The following is a 26778-nucleotide window of genomic DNA, read 5'->3' as shown; positions in this document are numbered from 1 at the left end:
TGCATGTTGGGACTCTGCTTGTAAAAAAAGATTAAAAAAAGAGAGAGACAAAAACTCATAGAAGACTTACATGCTGAGTTAGCATGCTATTGTTTGCTAATTAGCAATTTATGCTAAGTATAGCTGAAGCTAATGTGAGTGTCTTTAGTTTTTGCAAAAAATAAAAAATACCTGATAGTAGAGCTATAAGAAAAGTCGTAATTAAGATCATTGAATTCACCACGTCATTACAATTCATTTTTCAGGTATAAGGCCCAGAATCAAACAATATAATACACGTCGAAATGCTAATATAGAACAATGATAAAGATGGAAATGAGTGAATTTTCAGTAATAACCTGTCACCTTGCACAATAGATAAGCCGTGTGCTGACTTCCAGTTCCCTCCTGCTTTTGACAACTTGATATTTAATGGAAGCAGGAGCTATTTAATTGACGACAAACATTCAGATTTTAATGGAAAGCGAACCCATTTAATTAAAGGCAAACATTCGCTGGCTTGGTACGTGAAGCCTGATAACGTCACCTCCTGATGTGAAACTGTCAGCATAGATTTAAGAGGTGTAACCTGTCAACATTAGAGGATTAAAAGGTGAGCAACCCCATCACACTCGAACCCATCTGGCTGTGGACCATGAAAGCCCCCAGCTGAATTGAGAGCTTTGATAGATGAGCTATGGAAGCGATGATAGGAGGGTGGGCAAGTTCACCTGGCTGGGCCTCGTTCACGCCCGCCTGGGAGTCAGATCCTGCAGATCCCTTTTCCCCTGCCTTCTTTTCAACAGCAGGAGGTCAGGAAGAGGAGCTGGACAAATAGATGATAATAAACGGTGGACACAGAGTGAACACACAGAAAACCCTCCTTACCGTTATCCCAGAGGGCCAGTAGCGCCAGACAAAGACCGGGGCCGGAGCCATGACCACCACACGGCTCATGGCGGTAGAGCAAATCCCCTGCTGATACTGAGGTCTAGCTCTCGTGACAACAGAGTGAACAGAGCTGCTGAAAGTTGTTAACTGCGGTCATTGCCGGGCTTGCTATCTGATTACGATGTCACGTCTTGTAAGGCTTCACCCTGTGGGGTAGCAGGTTTACAACTTCCAGAACGAGGAATGAACTGATGAATGGGTGGGATTTCCTGCCTCCAGATCATCAATCTTCCCCTCAACTGATGAAATAAAGGACATGAGAAAAGAACTCTTAACCTTTCCTTGAAAGACCTTTGGGCGCACCACTCCTGCGCATATTGAGACTTTGATGGATCAGAGAACATCGGCTCCTCCAGGCTTTTCCCTTTCAGGGAGCCAGGATTTGGCAGCCTGATGCCTGCAGTTTCCAGTCCACGACTTTATTTGGTTTATATGGAAGTTAGCCCACAACAACGTTTGCAGTGCCAATGCTGGTTCACATAAAAATGGCCACCGCTTTGACCATCCTGCTACACATATACACATATACAGTATGTCACAAATATCTGCCAATGCCAAAAGTACACGTCCAAATCAATATCAATGAACTAGCACCAAGAGGTCAAGTTAGCTAATCTAGCTAGCTAGCAGAGGGCCTGGCTAGCTACTTTGCATTTCATTTTGACGCAACAAAGAGTTGCATTATGTCAGTGTATTTCTAATACAGCTCTTACAGTGGGGTTCGAAATCAACAAATACGACAATATGTTATTTTTGCCATAACTTCATTTTGGACGTGTAAATGCTTATTAATTCCCCTTGCTTATTTGACTGTTCTACTTACCGTGGTGAAATCGCGCTGGGCAACGGTTTCTGGGATCGTCGCACACAGTGACGCGTTGCACAAAATTGCGCAAAAATATCAATCTTAATGAAAAAGTACAGTCTTTAAATGTCATTTTAATGTAGATACACTTTAAAAAAAAAAAAGACGTGGTAGCGATTGGTTTCTGCCCCACGAAAATGTATGTTTCCAGCGCAGGCAAAACGCTGGATGGCTAACCCCTTTCCGTCAAAATACGAAGATGAGGGATTTGCATTCAAATCTATCGGATGACCCTTTACGGTGCCAAGCGATGAAGAGGGGGCCCCCTCAACGTCGGCTTAGGACGTCAGGGCTAAATGACCAAACGGCAGTATATGACGGCAAGGGCTGAGACCGTGTTACATAAATTTGAATGGGAATGTCCTATTGTATTTCTGAGCACATGATGCTGGCCTGGTAAAGCAGGTATTACAGGGACGGACAACCAGGTTTCAGGAGAGCTGCCTCCAAACTGGACCGCTTCTCTGCAGTGTAGACCCACAGAGGAAGATTAGTGGACGTTGTCCCCACAGTCGTTAGTATTTCCCTCCACTCTCTCTGGCGCTGATGAAGGTCGAAGCGTGGTGACCAAGAAGAGACAGTTCTCTGACATTGCCATCCATCCCTGTCTTCTGCTGGTAATGATGACAGATTTGAGTGTTTAGCATTTATGAGAACAGGCAGCCCTTCACTCTTGGGAGAACATTTTCAATGCACAGATACAGAGTGGATAGACCTAAGAGTGCCTCTGGAGACTTAAAGCTTGTTTGAAATAGAGCGGTTATCGTAGCCCACTTTCACAGCATCACAGCACTGAAACAGGAGAACTAAGACATCTTTTTCACATCGCCCCCCCTTGGAGGTTGATTCTCATGAATTGTGCAGCAGGTACAGCTGCAAAGCTCGGATGTTTACGACGCTCGATGGCACAAATACAACAGCAGCAGTGAGGGTGAAAGCATATACGATCGGCTGCATTGGGATATGATCTAATGCACGTGTTTCTAAGCAACCTTTCTCTTGCTTCACTTACTTTCAGCACAGTTATGTTGTGAAAGCTATTTAAAAGCCTGCTTTGACTATTAATGCCATAAGTGTGACTCCATTTTCACAACTCCAAGTCCTAAATTCACGAGTTTTAAATGGGTGCAACCTCCACTAACATCCGTCGACTGATTTGAGTCCCAGCTTTTCACGTGAAAGGGAACGCTCAGGACAAAATTACCTGCGACTCTTACCAATCACGCCCGATGCTTCCTCCATGACCGAGAGGACACACTAATCAGATGTCTCATTTTCCTTCGGCCTACACGTGATTAGATATCACACTGCTTTTTTCCCTTCTCTCCTCCACACGCATATTATCAGCGAATCAGCCACTAATTGCACAAACACGTGGTCTTGTAAACGATGCAGAAAAGCAGCAAGCATTTACAGAGTATAGTGTTATTTTGCCTGTTTGACTTGACGTCCAATTGACAGTATAAGGAAAATAATGTGTTTTTTGAACATAAAAGTATGTAGACATGATACAGAAGAAATATTTCCCCCTCCCCACCACAGCGATTCCTCCAGGTACAATTTAAAACATGTACAATTATGTCTCCGTACACACTCATTGGAGTTGACAGGGCGCCATGAAGCGCTTTTGAGGCGAGAGATTGATTTCAACTATACGGGGATTATAATTAAGTTGCATGTCAATCAAACCAGTCTTTGCATTCTAGTGAGAACACATCAACGTGATAAATGACACTCTCAGTCAGGATCATTATCATGTTTCTGCTTTGGCGTGGAGCTGTCGGTCTTCCATCTTCAGTTGTCGTATGAAGACAATCATATCACATCGAGGTATATGATTATAAGATAAACCATGAAACAGTGCAAGGAGAGGCATGAAACCCACAGGGGCTTATTATAGCCTCACCTATTATAAAACCAATAACAAAATAAGCTTTTGTGTTCCCTTTTCTTTTCTTTTTAGTGATTTTTGTTGCAAGAGCGAGACACTGGCTTGTTTTGCAGTCCTCTCGGGGTCTCCAATGTGATTCCATCATCTCACAACTAATAAAGTAAATCTAATAAATGTTCTGAAAAGTTGGAAAAAGTTAAGGAGCGTGTTTACAAGCAGAGCTGTTGTTTATTCTCCTCACATATTGTTTTCCTGTCTCACAGTGTGGCCGTACTGGAGGTGCCCTCTGCACTGTTGCCCTCGGCCGTGGAGCTTTCAGCCCGGGGATTTGTCTCTGCAGCTCATCGGATCTGACCACCCTCCACTAAACAAACTCTATACCAACGGGCGTCTTGCTGTGTCCTTTCTGCTGCCTCGCTCTCCCATTCATCTCCTTCTTTTCATCATTTTCCCCGTCAACATAACTTCCGTCCCCGGTGTTATGGAACGACCGCTTCCTCCTGTACCTTCTCACCTCCCTTTCAGCTCCCGTCTATTTATCAGGTCCATTCTCCTTCACTTCTTCCCTTTTCAGCAGAGGTGAAAGAAATCGTTAGTGAAAGAGAACGAGTGAGACAGCGAGTGATAAAAGGAGAATAAGAAGAGCAAGGTCAGACTGTAATTTTGCGTTTTTGCATATATCTGTCTCTCTCTCATACTCTCTCTCTCTCTTTGTCCATTCCTTTCAATTTGCGGCTTATTTTTAAGGGATTTTTTCTTTCCCGTAAAGACACTCTCTTCTAAAAACGAATAAATCTACTCTGTATATGATAGATGCTTACCTCTTGCATTTTACCATCTTTGAAGATGAAGTTTCTTCCATATAAAGGTAAGGTTGAAAAATGAATTCAGGGGTGTGTGCTTCTCCACAAGCTCGCTGTTTGTATCATTTTCGTTAAAAATTATAAACTTTGCTCGGTGGCTGACCCAGTACTTGTCCTGTTGCGAGATGGAAGATGGGGAAAGCGGGTGAGAAAATTAGTTCCATCATGTTGGTTACAGTTGGGGGAGCTCTGACACTCTCATTATTTGGTTCCAGTGTGTGTGACGGGGAAATTGATGGAAATTTCTCAGGAAAGTCATGACAATACAACGTGCGTACTAGAGCCGACTGAGCGTAAAACTGTCTGAACCGGACATCATCTCATTCCTAAGTGTGATTTGGTAGAATAGACTCATCAAAGACAAACATACACCCAATTAAAGCGAACAATAAAAAACGCTTTTCTCAAGATGGCACTGTGAAAGCTCCAGCAGTTTGATCTTAGAGGATGAGTTTATCTCCTCCTGCATTGGCCTCTTTTCAGCTGTGACTGTGCACGTGAATAATTCATATAGCGAGGGGCTGGAGTGAGTGAGAGCAAGCAGCGGGGCAATATCAACACAGCCTTAACCTTGAGCTGGCAGCCATGAGTTTCTGCAGAAAGGTGATATTCAATTAAATGAAGAGAGGAATATCTTATCCTCTGCTTGATTCCTCCTCCCCTGCAGCGCGACAGAGCCATTTATGAATGGGGTTTACAATGGCAGCTGATAAATGCATCATGAAAAACATTATTCAATGCAAGCAAGCAACACGTGGACGGGGAATTAACATTTTTAAGTGTGGGTGCAGTGCACTAATTAGGTGTTGAACGTGGAAATGCCCTTCATTGAGATATCTGACTGCATAATGATGAAACTGCTCTTCCTGTTGGGAAAGCCGGAAATCTCAGAAGACACTTAACGGCCAAGTGACACTGATGAGCAACCGATAAAATACCTTACTGATTACTGATCGCACCTTTAGGCATCAACAGTAAGGGTTTAAAGTATGATGTTTCCTGAGATGATTTATCCTCATTTTGATGTCATCAAACCGATTGCACTCTTCATTGTCGGCACTTTCTGGTCAATTATGTGCAATTCAGTGTGACTCTTCCAGCTACTATTGATTATCTTCACAGACAAACCAGCTGGTGATCTTGAAGCTATAACTAGCCATCACTAAACCACAGTGCAGTCTCCAGATTGTCCGCATTTACGGCTACTTAAAACAAGCCCTGGTTTTATGGATGTTGTTGCCTCAGTCTCAGTAAAGAGGATGACGCAACCAGCTCATCCGGTTGTGTGACAGATGCTCAGATTCGCTGGAGACGCAGGGAGGTGGGCAGGATGTGCATTACATTTCTTCCTTTGTGGGGGAGTAAAACGCTGCAATACATTATTGTGACTTTAGCTTCTGATGCCTTTGCCAAACAACAGTATGGATTTTGTCCGGGTGATTTCTTTCATGTACCGTGTGAGGGAAAGCGTTGTGAGTCATGCAGGAAAAAGGTTTGATGAGTGATCCGTTGCAGGCGCCCCGTTATTGTTGTGTTAGCTCAGGTCTTTACTCTCTGATGGGCTGCTTTTCCTCCCACACTGTCTAAGAACAACTCATTTTGTGTGTTGAATGATAGGATGCAGGCAGGTGATGGAAAAAAGTTGAAGACCAGGAGTGTGTGAGAAGACACACTGTTAATCTCCATTATATGGCAAACATATTGGCACCACAGTGGCGGTACAGCACCTCCATGGCACATGAACAGGCTTCACATTTATAAACCAAAACTATCTGTCTATACGCCAGTATAGACAGAGGTAGAGTTATGTCATTACCTTGAACGTTTTAATGTATTTGCCAACGAATGAACTGACCTCGACCAATCAGTTACATAAATTGAAAAATGTAGCGGCGGTGGTTGTTTGCAGCAAAGGGTTGTGTTTTATCTGTGTCTGGGGAAAACCAATATGTAGCAGATGGGCTGCAAGTGGTGTGGGCTATTCCACTATTCTGTCTGTCAGTTCTGATATTAGTTTACTTCGGTGGCTGGCTATCAGCTTTGGCAGCGCCTGTGCAATTTTGCTCTGTACCTTGATTTTCTCGATAGGCCGACTAAAAAAGGCCTTGGAGACCAGCTTACACTTTAACATTCATGCACCTTTGCACGGACACTCCCATACAGGACCGTACACAGGAACGCACAGGAAAAACGCACACATACCGCTCACCCTCGCAAACCTGTCTGTAATTGACAAAGCAGGACTCAAGAAGCAATTCAAAGCAACTCAAAAAGAACTCGAAGCCTTCAATTTGACTTTGCAAGAAGGGAAGTCAGTTGTTCGGTAAACACGTCATGTACTAGTTCTATGTGTGAGGATTTCAAAGCGATGAAGCCATCAACAGCAAAGCTGAATGAGATGAGGAAAGGTAAAACTGACTCTTTGTGCACAATCATGCTCAGGGAATCCATTTCTAAAGCCAGTGAAGCATTTAATTACTGCTAAAAGAACATCAATTTGTTCTGTGACTAATAGCACATTTACCTTATACATAGAACCTATACAAAGCGGCGTGGCAGCTGTTCTCTGATATACCTTGATAATCCTTTGGTTCTGGGTAACTTTTGGTCCTCATTCACTTGATCGATTTGTATCTTGATGATGCAAACCCTTACCACGGTGTACACATACAAAAAGGGAGCATTGCCCTCCTGTTGCCATGGTAACGAGACAATAAAATAACTGGCATCAGGTGAACGTGGCATCAGGTGAATCATTCCTCTACATTTGACGTTTTCCCTTCGTACTCTTCTCTCTCTCCTGCGTCAGTCTTTCTCGGAGATTGCTCCCTTTCTCTCACAAAATCATCAATCGTCTTATCCATCTGCTTCCTCCACTAGTGCTTTCCTGACGATGAGAGGCTACAGTTGCTATGGAGATAACAACAGCACTATCTCCATTAATGCAATTTAGTTAACATCTCTACACACAGACTCGCATCTGACCAGATGGTAAATTCCACAAATATCATTATTTAGTTTCCTCCTGCAGATCACAGAACAGCTTTTGTTGCTGCTGTTAGTGTAGACACAAATGTCAGGCACTGATGTGTTGCAATACTGTGATTAGACAATTTGAATAGAGGTCATGCTGGTTGTTTACATAGCTTTTTTTGCTAAGCGGAAAACAATTATGGTTTCAATGTTTCAAATGTTCCTCCTCTAATATATTGGAGACCCAACTTCAAGCTGAAGTTGCTTGAGGTGAAATATGAATTAACAAACACAACATTATGCTAGACACTCTTGACAGAACACAATAAGTGAAACAGCACAGATCACTGGAGCGCTCTTATTTACTTCCTTATCACTTATCACCATCCGGTCGTATTTAAAACATAAGGATGCTTTTGGGATTAAGTGGCCAGAGATTAAGGGAAGTGATGCAGCGGTAGCCTAAATCAAAGCAAGTTTTGTTTCCAAACTGGAAGGGCCATTTTTACCAGGAGAGGCTAAAAAGGGGATGTGACTTTTTTTTTTTTTTAAATCCCTAATAAAAAAAAAGAGCTGAATCGCACTCTTTTCTAAATTAAGCTCCAGGTTGATGTAACACCAATGCAAGAGAAGCTGAAAAGAGGGGACTTTACAGTTCATGCGTGTAATTTATCAGAGGGCATAACCATTAAAAAGACAGCAGGCAACAGAACTTTACATGACATTAATCATCCTGTGAACCCTGACGATCCATATGTAACAAGTGACTGTCTCATTGCCTTGAAACCAACACAGTCTAACTCCTCTCATTAAACACCGACAGTTGGCCAGTCCCCCCTTGGCACCAGAGATCAAGGCACTATGCAACCCTTGCATCAGTTTTCATTTTGTCCGGACGGGGTGTCAGTATACACTTGTTACATGCATAGTGTCCTTTCAAAATAGACTTCCATCTTTCACATGAAGTTAGGTTTCGGAAAAGCTCATGTGAGTAATGTCACTAATGACCCACGTGATCAATGAATCCAGTGAATGTTCTCCATTCCACCCGCCCTAAGACTTCATCACATGCCCTTACTGTCCACTAATGCTTCAGGAGGTTTTACACTGGAGTGTGCTCTCATTAGACTCTTTTATTCTAAACTATTTCAGGAGGTGGAAATACTATAGAGTGTAATAGTTTGTCCCTCACCTTTTTCTTATTCAAGAATATTCTGGGGCAGATTGTGCACGAGCGTGAAAGCGGGAACTTAACACGCTTGAAGTCCTACAGAGCCGTTAGCCCTCAGGATAGTGCCAGGAAAACACATGGTATGCTGCCAGTCAGCGGGGGGAAAGACCATCTCTACTCCACCTTCCATATAATTGGTATATTTGAAAGACAGAATTGTGCTCCCCATTTCCAGCCACTATCCCAGGTGTCTGCAGGGGCAATTGGTATAAAAAGAAGAGAATAAAAACTTTATTCTCAGCATGCTGACAGTAAAGAGAGTGATGCATTATCCAAATGCACCTGGACTGCAGAGTGTATGCTGTCATTGTTTTGCACTAAAAGTATCTTTGCTGAGCTGAGGTGTTTTGTACTCATGAGTAATGCAACGTTTGTCGAACTACCTCAGGGCCTAATTGAAAGGGATACAATGTCCCCTGTATCCGGTCTGGTAATCACAGGTATCCCAGCTAGTGAAGTTTGTGTAATGGGACTCGCACTGCAGAAATGAGAAGATATGAGCAGCCAAATCCATGAGGAAGTGACAGAGATTTTATCTTTTACCTTCCACCTAGCTAGTGCAATTAAATAAGCCGGTCATCCCCAAAGGCAGACGCAGGTTTTTCCCTTTGGGCCTAATTACTGCATGTATTTAGACGCCAAGAGAGCAATAAACAGAATTAGTTGACATATCACACACAAAGACACGCGTCTCCTCTTTCTGCATGTTGCCCATAGAGACAGGAGGACTTAAGCCGGCAGCATCCTGTGATCAAGGGGTATTATGGAATTGTCATGACAGTGAAAATTGGTATCAAGAGACCAAATTGACTGAATAAATGACCTGTCAATCATTGAATAGAGACTCCCTTGTGTGATTCTGACTCCCCTAAAGTGATGAGGCGCTAAACACTCGCTCTGATTTTCCTCCAGGTGCACAATTAATCCGTGGCTGTTTTAAAGGGCATGATCTTCTTATCGGTGTTAACATATACTGTAGACAGATGATTGGTAACGCTTCAGATGACTCCAAAATCACAATTCTGTTTTTTTTATCTGTGTATTTACTTATTTTATATATTTATATATATTTTATACTTACAAATATAGGAAAGCAATGTTTAAGTCAGGTCTAGTGGATTTGTATCCAAAGCCCAGTTATCGGTATCAGATAACCGGTATCAGGGGAAAAGGCAGTTTTATGTTTAAACTTAATTAATGAGTACCTTCTTAATACTGCATAACGAGTCAAAACTAAATATGGTATCATTTCTTTAAAAATGTATACACTCAAAAAAAGTAATTGTTATAAAAATGTTTGTACTTGCTGTATTAGCATGGTGTACATTATTGTTGCTGGGGAGCAAAGCATAAAGCTTATGAAGGGTATACCTCCATAGCTGCAGCAGTTATGTGTGTGATAAACTGATGATGATAAACTATGCTCCAATGTCGAATCTCAATCAAGAAGTATTTTTAATTCTGTCATATCATCAGAGCATAAACAATTAAGTAGCTTTCATTCAGAAACAGCGTAACACCATACTTCAAAATTCAATATAGCTTAGCATAACAAGTTTATATTAGGATGTGTTTAGTGAAATTGCCACATGCATCATGAGATACTATTCATAAGTCATATAGACGTAAATCTGTTGGTTCCCTGTCTGTAGGTGTAATTTGTCTTGCGTTTTTTTGTGCACTTGCAGATTTAATGTTGTGCATCGTGTGTGTGTAAGAGTCTGAGCCCTGTTGAGCTGCACCTTCATCTCCTGTCTAATGATCTGTCTGACATGTGGACAGAGAGGAACTGGGCAGCCACACCACATGTTATTAGCCAGCTAATTGTGTAGAATCCAATAGTCAAGATTAATTTCCTGCAGACCAATGAGAGTGTGGATAAATGTGTATCAACACCCTGGCTTGTATATATCAACTGAATGGAGATTTCCTTTATCAGATTCTACATTTTGCATGTGGGTGTTGAGAATTCAGATGAATTTATTTCCAATATCTAGTGTATTTTGAAAGGAAATAGCAATATGCAGATGTAAGTGCCTCTATGACGTGTAATGTTTCCCCTCCTGTGACCTGACCTTCACAGAGATTAGAAATAAGGCTCCTGTATTAACGTGAGCAGAGTGAAATGCCCATTCCCTGCGGATGCATAATTACTGGTAATGGGATCAGACTGCAGTGTGATTTAAACTTAACCTGTCATATAAATGCACTCAGACACGAGAGTCGCCATTTATGATTATTTTCCATAATCGATTAAGCTGATGATAATTTTCTTGTTTAATTGACTGTTTTGTGTATAAAATGTCAGAACATAGTGAACAATACCCATAATTTCCCAGGCACCATGTTGATATATTCAAGGAGCTTGTTTTGGTCCATCTGAGAAGATGGTCCGGGCTGAAATATATTAACAACAACTGGATGGATAAACATTTTGTACAGATTCACATGATTTGTTTCCTCATTCATGTTCCCCCTCAGGATGACTGGTGATAGATACCTTTGACTATTAGTCCAATACTTTTTTGAAATGATATACCGTGACTTTGTCAACATACTATGCCTTTTTTCGACATACTATACTATGACCTTTTTGACATATACAATTGTTTTCGACATGCTATATTGTGACTCTTTTATTACTTTGTTTGACATACTATGACTTTTTCAACATACTTGACATACTGGACTTAAACCTTTTTATGACACGCAATACTGTGATTTTTTTGGACTTTTTTCAAGATACTATACTATGAGATGCTATTCAATGCCTTTTTTGACTTTTTCGCCATACTCTGAGTTTTTATGACATACTGTACTAGAACTTTTTTTATGACATGTTATACTATGATTTTTTTATAACTTTTTTCAAGACACTATTTGCAATGATTCTGTTTTCTTTCATATCTGTACAGCTGTTTTTGTTGCTTGCCTTGTTTTAGGACACCAACTCTTTTTTTATTCTTGCACATGTATTTTTTTTATTCTTGTACATTTATTATGTTATGCTTGTACTTATTACACTCAGACTTGAACAGGCATACTTGATAACTTTTTAAGGAGATTTTGAATTTTGAATTTTGTTCACAGACATGTTTCCCGCAAAATTTAGGCCAAAACGTTGACGGCTGCTACTTATCAGTCAACACAGTATAATATGAAATTGATGGATTCTCATACATCAAAACATAGAAAGGACGCTCACCAAACAATTACGCATTATGGCGCACGCAGCGTGGTATATTTGAGAAGATCATAATGTCCCCCAAACAAATTCAAATGCACCCCCCCCCCCCCCCCCTCCACAGTCCCCCAAACGTAAACGCTGTCCGACTAAATGAAAATAATAAAGTTGATCCGAGCAACCCAACAAATAATAGTTAGCTCAACGACAAAAAGATAATCCAACAAAAGTGTAAAAGAGCAATTGCTTATCTGTAGGTATACCCAGAAAAACAAAAGGATCGGCCCCACCGGTAAGAAGACGTCGGCGAAAGGTCTCCCTCGCGCGTCCTCCCATTGGCAACGCGCACCGGTCCTTGGAGCCACAAACCGCTCTACTGTTCTATTAGTCTTAGTTTCCCCTGATTACTTACTTATTTTTTTTCATCATACAAACAAAGGAACTTTTTTTGTCTCTATGGTAACTGCAGTTTTCACACTTGCACGTGCACCTTTTCCCCAAACACACTCGCACTCAGCGTCTCTCCACGGGACTTCCGTAACAAACAGGTGCGCGGTCCTAGGCATGAGGGACAGTTACACACCCATAGTTTTACTATCATGTACACAATGGAATAATAAGCATGCAAATATCAAACCCAAATCCATGCAAATATCAGTTGAACAATTGCTACATAGACTATACCCTTATCTTCTTTTACAATGACATGTCAATGACCCTTATTTTGTTATTTTTAATGTGAAAGATGTCAACAAATCCTACACATTGTACTTTTAAGCCAGACGGAGCTTCTAGCTTGGCTCTAGCCTCTTGTTATTTAAGAAATCCAGACTATAAAGTATGTTCACACACGTCTAGTACAGTTTCTTCTCTGTGTAGCAAACACATTTAACCTCAAACTGTCATTACTGACACAAAGAAGCCACACACACACACACTCAGAGCCATTATGTCCAATTTCAACCTGGACTGGAGCAGATAGAAGATCAGATACCAGTGCTGGAGAAAAAACAAATCAATGGATGACTCCTTCAGTTTAATAAAGAGCATACACACCTCAGACATTTCATTAAAAAAGACTGACTGATGTGGATTATTTCGGTAGCTGTGGCAGCAGAATCACATCAGCGCTGTAATGTCACGCCCCGGCTATGAGCGCCGTCTCTGGAGGTTTGAAAAAAAAAAGACACACAAGCCAAATTGAAGTGGGGGATATGAGACTGGAGACCGGAGACCTCTCAACAGATTATATCACATCTGAGGAGACTTATCCGTTTCTCCTCCGCTCACATCTGCTCATGCTGTCTGTTTAGAGCATGTGTAGGTTGTGTCTATCTGACAAATGCAGATTGATTCTGTGTGAGAGGGAAGGGGGGATTCTCTGCACTCTCCTTTTTATCCCTATTCAATTGGAAAAAAATAGATTTGCTTACTCATTTGCATTCAAATGTATCCCCTGTGTCCTCGCTGTCTGAATGCCACATTCACACACCTGTTTGATCAAGAGACGTCTGCTCAAGATGACCTAATTTGGAAAACTGGTATTCCCTGGAATTATTTGGGTTTATCTGATCATTTATCGTGGTTGCATCTATCTTCAACAGTGAAGAGGATTGGAAGTACAAAGTGGTAGATTTTCTTAATAGAAGCTCGGCCACCATTTTTGAGATTATTAGTGTTGCTCTAATAACGCCCGAGAGAATGAAACTCTAATGAGTTATTTTAGTCTAGGAGTCCGTGGGAAGGAAACTACCTTTAGCTGCTCTTGGGAAGGATCACGGGGGATTATGGACAGCAATAAGTTACTAAGAATAGAATATGGCATCATTATATTTGATAGGTAGGCACAAGGGAAGTCATTCATTATCTTTTTGAAATGAGGGAATAGCAAGTCTGAATTCCTTCATTATAGTCTGCCTTTTAAAATAAGAAATATTTTATGGTACCCTTGATTAGTGTTTTCTCAAGTCTGGTATGGTGATGGTCAGCAGAGATACTTTATACTTCTACTCCACCTTGTGTAAAATGTTGTACTCTACTACATTTATTTCACATAAATATTCCATTTATTTGGAAGTTACTTAAGATTTTCATATTAAACCTACAATCATCTTGTGAAGTAAGATGAATTGTTCACCCTGGACAGATCGGCAGTCCATCGCAGGGCTGACATGTAGAGACAGACATCCACTCACACTCTACAGTAAAATGTCATCAATTAACCTATCCCTATAATGCATCTTTGGACTGTGGGAAGAAGCAGAGAACCCAGAGAGAACCTACACAGGGGGAGAACATGCAAAATGCTCTAATATAATAATAATAATAATAATTTTAATAGTTAAAGTATAGGCTACATTTGACTGAAAATAGACTATTTTTAACACTAACACCAACAACAACAACAACGAAAAGACTCGGAAAAAAAGGCAGAAATAAGGTGGAATGGAACTGTTAATAACCTGCAGAAACTTTCTCACTTCCCCGAAGGACTTAAGTAATGCGTGTATAAAATACAGACATGCATCTCCACAACCCCAGCACTTCTCTGGTGCACGCGCTTCCCTCATAGGTGGGAGGAGCGTGTTGCACTGGGACGCCGCGCGATGCAGCAGTCCCGTCCAAAAACCTCCAGGTCGTCCTCCGGTAAGCCGGACCGCTCGTGCACCTGTAGTGCCACTTTCTCGCGACAGACAGAACCGCGCGACGCTTGGATTAAATAATAATAATAAAAAAAAAAGTCAAATCAGATCAAAGAGGATATGACCGAAGCCTCTTGGAAACAGGGCGCCAGTGCGACATAGGTAAGGCAACGCTCTGTATGCCCCGAGATCACTTCGGTTAAATACAAATGTTGATGTGCAAACGTGTTGATTTTGAAATGAAGTGCCTTCATCCCATTTTACACTCGTGCGTAATGGACGTCATTTAGTGGGCAGACGCATACGGTTCAGGTGTGTCAATTAAGCCAATATGGGAGAGAAATAATAACTATTCCAATATGATTTCGATTTGCAGTGTGATTTTCACTATGATAACCTACGTTTTTAATACGCCTCGTGTGCCATATTTCTCTGAATTCTCCCTTTAGGGTTCCTTTTCTTTTCCTAAAATAAACTTTTGAGTAAAGTGATATCTTTAACGCAAACATGTTTTTTTCCTCCAACTTCCCCCTTTCTATTTTGCAGGACAAAGGGGGCTCTTGCTCGATATGACGATGCGTCTCACCGCGTTGGTCTTAATTCTGGTCGTGACAAGCATCGCCAAAGGTAATGTGAGATTTTCATCAACTGACAGAGACGCGCATTTAAGTGGTGGAAAAACAAACTATTTTCAAAAACCGATAAATTCTTCGCGTTTTGTGAAACTATAACGGATTTATATTATATTGCTCTAAATTTTTTATGCATGTTTTTTTTTTATTTTTTTAATGCAAATCGCTGTTTGTTCCTTTTTTTTCTGTCTCAAAGGTTGGGAATGCAGCTCTGGGTGCAACATGGAGACTGGGTATTGTGAGAAGCCAGGGAAGTGCAGGTATTAACGACTCCAGATTCCTGGGTACACATGACAAGCTGTGGGCTTTTGCAACCTTATTTCCATAACTCGCTGAGCTGTAAATATCCCTTAGAGAAATGCAATCACAATCCAGCCAACTGGATACATATTGTCTTTTTTTTCGGGATCTGATTAGAGCATTATGGGGGACAAGAGAAGCGCTGTGATATGCTCTGTGGGTGGTGTATTTATAGCTCAGGATTGTTCCCTTTTCCCCTCTCTCAGGTGCAAACCAGGGTGGCAGGGAGAGCATTGTGACCAGTGCTTGTCATTCCCCGGATGTCTGCACGGCACATGTGAGAAGGCATGGCAGTGTGTCTGCGAGGAGGGCTGGGTGGGCAGCCTGTGTGACCAAGGTGAGTCTCATTAAGCCGCTCTGACACTCTTATCTCTGCCTCCAACACTTCCTGACATATCAGAGGTTAGGGTCATAGAGCCCCGGGGACACAGGTTGCCATCGAATGAGGCCGGGAGAATAGAGTTAACTGTATTTTTAGATTGGGGGTGGGGGTGGATCTGTCTAAACATTATAATCCGCTGCTGTTGTGGGCAAGGCATATTATGGGAAAACCTCAAAATATGCTGCACTAAGGCTGCAGACATTTAAATGTTAAAGCCATCTTAAAGTGACATTTCCACTTCAGACACTCCTGTTCAAAGCAAGCATTTAAGGACTATTTATAGTATCTACGATGAACATTATCACATTAAAATGACTCGCTGCCCCTCAAGCAGTAGAAGATGGAGGTCGCCATTAGGTAGCGATAGGGCGTTTTACATTCTTCTCTGAACTGGGCTCCCAGTGGCCCACGGCTGTGCAGTGATGACCAGTCATGCGTGGACACATAATGAGATCTACTGTGGCTGAAGATATCTGTGTGCATGTAAATGACTCTTATTAACATATGATAGTAACTCCATGAAATGGCATTTCAGGACCTGGCCCCAGCCATAAATCCATAACAGACTTGACATTTGATTATAGATGTTTAGTATTTAGATGATTGGATATATTTTTTGAGGAAACTTTAAGGCATTATCAGCCAATGGGATTAGAAAATAATGGCTATATTTTGCAATCCTGGGAACAGCTGAGCAAGTGGGCATATCATCTGTTTAATCCTGTATTTTCCCGCTCCAAAATACCATTAGTATATTGGCTGAAAAATCCAATATCGCTCTAATAGAAGAAAACACAGGCAGAAGATCCAAATAATTTAAGGCTTCTTGCTAAGTTTGACCTCCTTATCAGCCCAGTGAATCTCTTATTCTGTCAGAACATATGCGCTGCTTGCCTGTGGAACGTGGTTGGTTATGTTCTTGCTTTTGTTCGTGGTGACAAGACGCTGCGGTGGGGGAGCTGTGAGTGTGAAACAAAGGAGAGGAGGACGAAGCAGGCAGAGAGACAGGAAGTGAGAGAGAGAGACACCACATAATATCTAAAAACAGCATGCTTGTTTGTCTTAACAGATACTCGCCTGTGCTCGTCCAAGCCTTGCGCTGACAATGCCACCTGCATAGAGAGAGGAGAGGGGGGATACCTGTGCATCTGTCCCCATGGCTACGCAGGTGAAAACTGCCACCTGAAGAGAGCACTGTGTCTCACAAACGGGTACTTGCAGCTCCTTTGTTTTCGATGTTCTATTTGAATACAAACACTTTACAGCCTTATCTCCATTTGTCTATCAGCAGGAGCAATAATCAATACAATGACGGTCCGCTTTCTTTGCATCACTAAATTGAAACCACCTCGGCTGTGGCTTGTGTAGGACTATGCTCCATTAGAAGGCTGTTAGCTGAGAAAATATGGGATGTTATTATTTATTTTTTTTCCCCTCACCGCACAAACTGTACGCGGTTTGGTTGATGTGACTTGTGAGAGGCGGGAGGCTGTTTGCACATTTGTAAGACAAGCAGAGAAGCTTTGATACAATTCCCCCCCCACAAACGCAAGCATGCTGAAATGTGGGAACTGGCAAGTTTCCAACACTGTGAAGGGAAACGCCACTTAAACGGGGATCCAGCTCGTTATTGCTAATCACAAAGTCAACTTTGCTCCTAGCACTGACTTTCCAGGTATGTAGCTCCACAACACATAAAAGGCAAAGAGCATGGTGTTGGTAGTGAACAATGGCAACACTATGTACGCAGCAGGGGCAAGGGGAAAACCTGAAACGTGCAATCACTGATTTTTATTTGGCCACATGGGGACAAACAAGAGGAGAACACAACAATGCCATGCCACCTTTTAAGTTTAACTTCAGGGCTGTCTCAATATCGGATACTTCATCAAATGAATTCACGATCAGAGATGAAATTAATGACTCAAAATAAGAGCGACGGAGGTGGAGAGAGCCTGTTACCATAGCTCTGTATGTATAAAATGATTTAAGAGGTCCTGGTTTATTATATATATATATAAAAAAAAAAAAAAAAAGTTTATAGAGCTTTTTCACTGAAAACAGCTGCCTGCAAATCTGTTGAGCTGAGGGGAGCTGCACAGTTGTTGATGATTCTGTGTTCTTCATTATGAGTTATTAGGGCCATGTCATATTAATTATAGTGCAAGCAAGAACAGTGGGGATACTGACAATATTTTAAAATAAAGTAACAGCAAGTATAAAATGAAGGATAACATGGACCCCCTGGCATAATGTTGGTATATTCTGTTTATTCTGGCCTTTTCTTTCAGCCAATAACAATAAAAGCAAAGTGTGACTCTACTGTGCTTATGTAGCCAAAACAAAGAAACAATTTTCCTGCAGGCATGAATTTTCAAAGACATGAATCCTCTGATGTAGAAATATGGAAATTCAGAGAATGAATTCCCCCAGGAGCCTCCTGGCAGTGTGTACCTGCAGCTTCATGAGCTGTATCCTAATTTAAGGTTCCTTTTTGAAGTCACCGTTTCTAAATTGAATGATATTTGCTCAATGAGCCTGTCTCAATTCCAAAGCTTCTCTACACACCATGTGATCAGAAATTCTGTCTTCCGTTGTCAGGATTTGAGGGTTGAAGTGTACGCCGCACGTCGGTATCCCACAATCCACTGCTCCTCAGGCCATCTCCCATATCATTACATTACCATTATCTATTAACCAGGAATGTGCCCTCGGGTGGTGATAAATGTGCTGATTAATACATCACGTGGACTGAACCAATTACTGTGAGAAGACCCTGCAGAATGCAGAGTGGTTATATGGATACACAATATTAACTGCATACATTGTGTGTCGTGTCTTCATCCTGTTCTATTGAAACATCGACTGTGAATATGTGTCATCATGAATATTCAAGTGAGCCACACTGTTGATATTTATTATTTGCAAAATGCAAAAATAATAGACTATTATTTCTCACTAAATGATTCGCTGCTGTGCCGGATCATAGACGTGGAAAAGCCTCGTTCATGCCTCAACGCTATCAGTTATGCAGCTGTTTGGAAAAAAAGGTGTTTTTTTTCCCTTCGTGTTTTGAATTTGATTTATTTTTAAACTGAACTAATAGACGGGTCAGAGTTGGCCCACAGGCCGCCAGTTGAATAATAATTGCCTCATCGCCTGCTGGATTACAGACGGGCTCCTCCCACCCATCAGATACATATGAAATACTCTCTGGGGACACCTCCAGACTGCAGCATGTTTGTTCACTGTAAGGCAGCCTTGTTATTGACTTGAATGGCACACCTAAAAGTCAATAGTCTACAGCTCAGTGTCAGTGAAATGACAGCTCTCCTTGGCCACAATGAGATGAGTGAAGGTTCACTTCTATTCCAGGGGAATTTCTCGCCAATAAAAAGCCTGCATGATGTTTAATTAATCAGCAATTAATTGAATTGCAAATTGAAGCTCCTCTATTAAAAAACCCCAAAAGATGTCTAAAATTATGCCAGTTATTATTCTGTAGACTCTCACGGACACGATGTTAGGGACTTGTGGTGAAATAATTAGAGCTTCTGTTAAGATATTGATTGCATTTATTGATGTTTTCATCACTTAGTTTGTGAAAAATGGCTGCATCAATCAGATATGCTGCACATGTGTGCGCAGCAACATTCAATCAGACTCTTTATATATCTAATCACTGGTATAGATTTTTTTCATTTGCAGCAAATTTGCGTCACACTGTTTTTCATAAGGGCTGGGCAAAATGACTGAAATCTATATGGCAGTATTAAAAAGCGTATTATTGTAGAACTGAAACGAGCAAATTGCAATTGATTGAATAGAAAGTCTTGAAGAAAAGTTTTGTTTTTCCAAATTGGAAAATGTAAAAATGCATGTTCAATGCAATCAACTGTATATCAGAAGCAAATCTTGACATGTACTTTTTTTGTGATGCAATTTCCATCGCCTGGCCTACAGTATCTTAATTTTAATGTATTTTGTCTGATTTGGTTCAGTTTGACATCTCAGAAGATTCACCTCACTTTATCGCTGGCCTGTGAAAAGCATGCATCTGTAAAACACCAGCTTTTCATGAGCTTATATAACTCACTTTTCAGCTTTGTGACAATTCTTCAAATTTCTTCAGATATTCGAATGGGTTCTTTAATTGGTTATTTAGATTATGAAGAAGGGACATTTTCTGGACTGCAACACATTTTGTGAATATGAATGTGTTTAAAACCAATGCTGCGCTGTCTGCATTAAAAATAGGTCACATAAGCATGTTTTTTTGTCTCATAAATATACATATTTCCCAAAATTACCCCATGGCACTGGGGAACCATGCAAATTGTGGGTTTAGGACTAGAAAGTGTCCCATTAACATAGAATTTATGAAATCTACCTGTAAAATAGGACTGGACAGCTGCTTCGCTGATGGCTCCTTGTATGACCACAGGACAAAATATGCTGCAGTAAAGCTGTGCACTAGATTAGGAGCCTTATTTCCCTGCTGTATATTCATATTGTGTTGCTCTGTCCTCCAGCTCTCCTTGTCAGAACGGAGGCACATGTACGGATGCCGATGGCTCAGCAGGTTTCCCCTCCTGTTTGTGTCCCCCTGGACTTTCTGGAGAATTCTGTGAGCTCAGCATCGACAGCTGCCAGCCTAACCCCTGCCTCAACGGTGGCAACTGTACAAACCACGGCCTGGCCTTCGCGTGCGTCTGTCCGCTCGGCTTCGCTGGTTTCACTTGCAATGACACCGCCAGCCTCTCGCCGTGTGCCGGCAGGCCCTGTGCCAACGGTGGCACGTGTGTCGGTCAACCCGACGGAAACTTCCGGTGCGTTTGCCAGAAATGGTTTACTGGTCCCACTTGTTCCCTGCAGCACAGACCCAAAGCCAGGTCCAAGCCGGTGGGCGCCAGGCCTGTGGACCACCGAGTGTTTGCGCTGACTCCACAGCACTACTCCCTCCCCGCCCACACCTTCCACAAGCTTCTCCGACCGCCGGAGAGGGACCTGCTCAAGATCACCCTGAAGGAGACGGTCCATTCCCCCGGCGTCCTCGTCACCCACGGTCAGCTCATCTGCTTCGGCATGCTGGCCCTGCTCACCTGCATGGTCATCCTGGGCACTACAGGCATCGTGTTTTTTGGCCGATGCGAGGCGTGGCTGGCCAACGCCAAGTACAGCCAGCTTGTTCGTCAGCAAAGGGAACACCTGCTGAGAGAAGCCGGCGGCGCCAGCCAGGAGGAGCCGGAGCACTCGGTAAACATCATCCTGCCGGAGAAGATTAGACTCACCAGCTTTGGGAGGCACTACACCTCCATCTGATTGAATCGTCTCTTCCCCCCTCTCCCCCGGGAAGGAGCTTAACATGAATGTTGAAAAATGGCACAAAGGAAATACAGTGACTGTTGTACAGTTGTGTTAATAAAAGTGAGAGATGCTGGACTTCAGTGGAATATATTTGAATGTATAATAATGTCATGGACTAAGTGGACAACCATGGCACTGAGTTGTGAATGTACTTTATATTATACTGTTAGAAAATTAACCATTAAAAATGTGTGAAATTATGAAAGAGGTCTTACCTTTATGGCTGTTAAAAAGATATTGTTGCGGCGTATTATGATATATGTTGATTTGGAATACAATAATGGGGAAATGACATTGATTTTAACATTGATTTTTTTCAGTAATAGAAATCGTAACATTGATTCTTTTTTATTTGTTAACGGTGCTTCATGAGATTTTGATTACTTGATCAAGGATTATTGTATTTATTCGTTGAAATAATTTTTGTCGATATGCGGTTTCAGCTTCTCATAATGATTTCTTGCTTTCACGTGTGTTATTTAAGAGTAAACAGATTGGTTGAATAAAACAAGTTATAGAAATAGACGATCTTAGCCTGTGGGATATTTTTACACACGGATTTTTGATGATAAATAAGAGAAAATAATCATGATTAATAAACAATGAAAGTATAATTAGTTTCAGTCCCAACAATCTCCATATACAGAATATTGTGAATTTACCATTTCATGATTAATGCTAATGTTACAACAGCTGCACTTTAGAATCCTGCAGGTCATAACACGAACATGTAGCTGCTTTACTTTTTATGTAAATGACTGTACCGTGAAGGTAATTTCACTTCCCAAATACCATCCAATTTCCTCTCTCTATCACTTTAGATGTGGGTGTTAAAGCTATATATGACGGGATATTTCACAGTTCGTCAAGATTTGCCACTTGGCATGAATATCTTTTACAACTTTACCATGTGATCTATCTTAAACTCAGTTACTGTGTCGCAGTATTACTGCCAGCTTTGGAATTTCAGAGGCCACGCACCATGCGTCTCTGAGCCCAGAAATCAATACGGTCGCATCTGTTAAATGTTATTGGTTTGTCTCATCAAGCATGAGCTCAACAGCTACTTCGGATGGAGAGAGAAGTGATGTCATGAATACTCAATACATGGGAAACAAGAAACTGTCTGTCACCCAGTAAAGTGATAGTTAAACATGAAGTATTTCAACCAAATCAAATATTTAAAGTGATCAACTGTTGATATGAAGATTAGTGTGGTTTTTATAGTGGGAGGTTTTTTCTTCTCTTCAGTCTCACAATGATTCAACCTGTGAGGAGATGCTGTTAATGTGTTTTAACGGTTTTGTTTATCACAATTCTCTGATATATCATAACAGAGTTATATTTCAGGTTGTGTATTACATTGTGCAGTAACATTTTTAATGATTTACAAGTGGTATTTCTACAAGTGGCAGTTCTTATCAGTATTTTTTCCAAGTCTGGGGTTATGTGCTGTTGTGTTCTGGCCAGATAATGTTTTGTTGTCTGTTCATTGCTTTTAATAAATACGATATAAAATTGCCATCTTACTGAGTTTATTTCTTGTACCCGCTCGACACAACAAAGAGGAGACAAGATCAGATGCTTGGCGAGGCTGATACGTCAGATGGTTCACAGTGTGACTTCCCACCAATGCACATACTGTATGGACAACCTGATGTCTGCTCTGTGATGCTTAGTTCACTTATTCCCCAGGGTCACTGATTATCATCTGAATGATTACAGCGTCTCCTTCAGCACTCCTCCACCTTCCCCAACGGTGTCACGGTTTCATGCAGCAGTCTCTGTCTCCACCCTGTGGTGCATTTAATGGAAGCAATGACTCAACATGTAAGAAGGATCTACAAATGATACGTTAACAGCTGCAACACAGTGCTGAAGCTGTAACAAAAACTAGTATCTTCTGGTGTTTGTTGGGGAATAAAGCATATTGGGGGAATAAAGAAGCTGCATTGATTGATTTGTACTGAAACCAACACTGGTGTATAGTTTTGTGTGAGTTTCTTCAACTTTGGTCTACTTACCAATAGGGCTTTTACATGATGTTCTCAGGATATTAAAGGTCCTGCAGGTTGGGTTGGACGGACATGTCCTGGGAATTACATTATCACTAGATTATGCAATAATAAGAATAATAAAGGCACGGTCGGTTGGGATTTTTCCAACCTTGTCTATGACGAACAGCTTCAAGTCATGACTTGACCGACTAGGATGATAGTTTGGGAGGGTTGGGAACTGCACTGAAAAAAATTTGGAGTGTTATTTACTTAGGAAAACCTAGGAAAGTTTTTGCACTTAGAAATTGTAAGTAAATTCTAAAAGGACGATCATCAAGTAAACCTTACTTGCAGGATACAAGTTACTTTTACTAGCAAACCTCAGGTAATTTACTGATTATTATTAATATGGACATTGAATTTTACTCTCTCCTTCTTTGTAAGTTTTACTCAGACTCTGACTGCTGCAAACTGAAAAATCTCACCTAAAAATCAATGGCCTTTCAAGGTAATTTTAAATACCTTTTTAAGTTTTATTTATGGACTATATGTAAGTAACATTTACACAGCATTTTACATATTTTCTGCAGTTTAAATTGCCTAAATTTGTTCTTAATGTTTTTGTGTATTGAAACAATGACTTTAAAAATGAGGCAGCTGTTAATTCAACACATTTATTTTTCTGTGAAAAAATATGTTTTTCAATAAAACATGTTTTAAAAGGTTTGTAAACAATACAACACTCACATCTGTGACCCTTTGAAAATGGCCCCACAATCCAACAGTTGAGAACCTCTGGTTTACCTTGAAAATGCTGATCTAACTTCCCTTCCTTCCTTTTCTCTATTCCTCCCCTTCTTCCTCGACCCGAAGACAGCACACATTCATAAAGTGCAACAAGTTGAAATAAAAATAACATCATTAAAACGAGAACATAGACACATGAACAAATGTGCCGTTTTTTTTTTTGGTTCCCTCTTTGAAAGGACAACTCTTGGGTCAAACATGTGCACTCAAGCTATAAGCTTGTTTCGCAGAGACAGGATCTTTGGGGACAGCTTAAGGACATCAAGCTCTAGAAGAAGCTTCTGGAACACTTCAAAAGTGTACTTCATTTTTGGTGGGTAACTCAGGTTCATGGCATAAACAATGCCCATCAGCAGGAGACAGGCCTTTGCAACACTTCCACAGTTGTCAAGTACCTCAGTCCCTTCAACCACAATCGACACATCAGCGTCGGATGCACCTTCATCTTCTTCTCCTGTGTGGTAGACACAGATCCTCAGGACTTGCTCAGCCTGGTCCTCTTGAGCTGCCTCTCTGCTGATACCCTGTAAAATATATGTGGATCCATGTTCAGGTGCATAGTAGAGCTTAATTTCTGATTTAAATGATTGGAATCTGGAAAATACACACAGAAATAAATCAAACCTGATTAGAACTAGATTTTCATATCAGTATAAAAGTCAACTTAAAACTAATAATGATAGGTACCGAGGGTTTTAGATTTACCTTACATTAGCCGTTCAAATCAAATACTGCGGCAGAAGAACTTTCCCGGTGGAGGCTGTAAAATACAAAGAAATCAAATGATTAATGCATCATACTCAAAGTTACTTGAATACCAAGGACAATGGAGAAGCAGCATTTATTGGGCTATATTAATATATATACAACATTAGATTGTCCTTTCAACTTTTGTATCCATTACATTTTATGCTGCGCAGCACATAACTTCAAAATTTAAAACATATTCTGCTTCATTTTAATTTGGAATAGTATATGTTCTCTTTCAACTTATTAAGTGCAAAGCACTACACATTTTTTTAAATTATATTTTACTTTTTTTTTTTTTTTTACCTGAATAGCCAGATGACGTTGCTTGTGACACTGCTTGCTGTAGTTGCTGCTTGAGAGGGCACTGTGTCAACAGCAGAAAGTCGGTGGTTTGGACTGAAGGACAAAAAAACATAGACAAGATAAGACATTAAAACTACAGAATACTACATTAAAACTACAGAATCATGTAACCAAAATAAACTGTACCATTTTCAAACCCATGTCGTTCTGAATATAATATGCACACTTATTGTCACACTATGAGGCCACAACAACCACACTCACTGCACCAATAGCTTTTAAAGACTGGTGTGTTTATATAGGCCTATTTGTCAGTCTATAGCTCCATGGCCACGAGAGAGATAGGTGCGCACACACACACACTGTGACGGAGCGTCTTTGAACGCACCGTCAGACCGGGGCTCGCTCGCTCTCTTTTTCCACCGAGGCATTTTGAGGGCCGGTTCGGAGCCGGTGCCCAATCGCGAACCAGTTCTTCCTGTTTCCACAGACAAAGAGCCGGCTCTCGGCCTGGAAAACTGGTTCCCGAGCGGCCCCAACTCCTTGCTGGGCTGGAACTGGGCCCGGCTTACGTTAAGGGCTGGGGGCGGGGTTAACGCTCGAGGCAACGGGGGAAAATACGCCGCTGCGCAGTTTTACTAACGTTACTGTTCCCGGTAAGTTTCACTTTTAAAATGTTTAACCTCGTTGCAAACTAACGACACATTTCTGTTTAGTTTACCAAGCTAGTGATTACGTTCGTAACAGCAGCAACTAGTGGCTTTGCTTCCTCAGGTAGGCCACCTGCCAGCCATGAACAACCCTTTTTATGGCTTATTTGGACTCACTTCACCCAGACTTTGATTGACACGCGATACACAAGCATATGTTACGGCTTTTAAATCATTTTTACAACATTTTATGAATTTTGTCGATTTTTCACTTTTTTTTCGACATGCTATAGTATGACTTTTTTTTCCCACGAAAAATTTGACCATGGCTTTTTATGCTTGTTTTGGACTCACTACACTCAGACTTGACGCGACAAGCGATATGAGCGATTTTTATGACTTTTTAATATTTTTTATGAATATTTCAAGAATTTATTTTGACTGACTTTTTCGTGAATTTTCGACATGCTTTTGTATGACTTTTTTCTAAAAAAAGATTTAAGATATTCTTCCAGCGTAGAGAAGTTTTTATTTAGCAGTGGACAGAGAGGTAGCATGTGAGAGAGATGGGGACGTGACATGCAGCAAAGGACCTCCAGGCGGGATTTGAACCGGTGTCGTCTGCATATGTTTACATGGGTAAATGGCTTGCACTCTAACCACTAGGCCACCTGCCAGCCATGAACAACCCTTTTTATGGCTTATTTGGACTCACTTCACCCAGACTTTGATTGACACGCGATACACAAGCATATGTTACGGCTTTTAAATCATTTTTACAACATTTTATGAATTTTGTCGATTTTTCACTTTTTTTTCGACATGCTATAGTATGACTTTTTTTTCCCACGAAAAATTTGACCATGGCTTTTTATGCTTGTTTTGGACTCACTACACTCAGACTTGACGCGACAAGCGATATGAGCGATTTTTATGACTTTTTAATATTTTTTATGAATATTTCAAGAATTTATTTTGACTGACTTTTTCGTGAATTTTCGACATGCTTTT

At 41.0% G+C, this 26778-nt stretch overlaps 1 protein-coding gene across 1 annotated transcript; it reads left to right on the top strand.

The window, feature by feature from the left end:
- The first annotated feature begins 14525 nt into the window (after nt 1-14525).
- Nucleotides 14526-22704, top strand: dlk1 (delta like non-canonical Notch ligand 1). The gene is made up of 6 exons (XM_084013184.1): nt 14526-14741; nt 15126-15206; nt 15408-15471; nt 15718-15848; nt 16963-17104; nt 20426-22704. The coding sequence occupies exons 2-6, from the start codon at nt 15149-15151 to the stop codon at nt 21213-21215; spliced, it is 1185 nt and encodes a 394-aa protein (XP_083869310.1). The 5' UTR covers nt 14526-14741; nt 15126-15148; the 3' UTR covers nt 21216-22704.
- The last annotated feature ends 4074 nt before the right edge of the window (nt 22705-26778 follow it).

Source organism: Eutrigla gurnardus, assembly GCF_963514095.1.
Source record: "Eutrigla gurnardus genome assembly, chromosome: 7".
Taxonomy (NCBI): domain Eukaryota; kingdom Metazoa; phylum Chordata; class Actinopteri; order Perciformes; family Triglidae; genus Eutrigla; species Eutrigla gurnardus.
The sequence above is the reverse complement of the archived record's forward strand: the minus strand, read 5'-3'. Positions and strand labels throughout refer to the sequence as shown.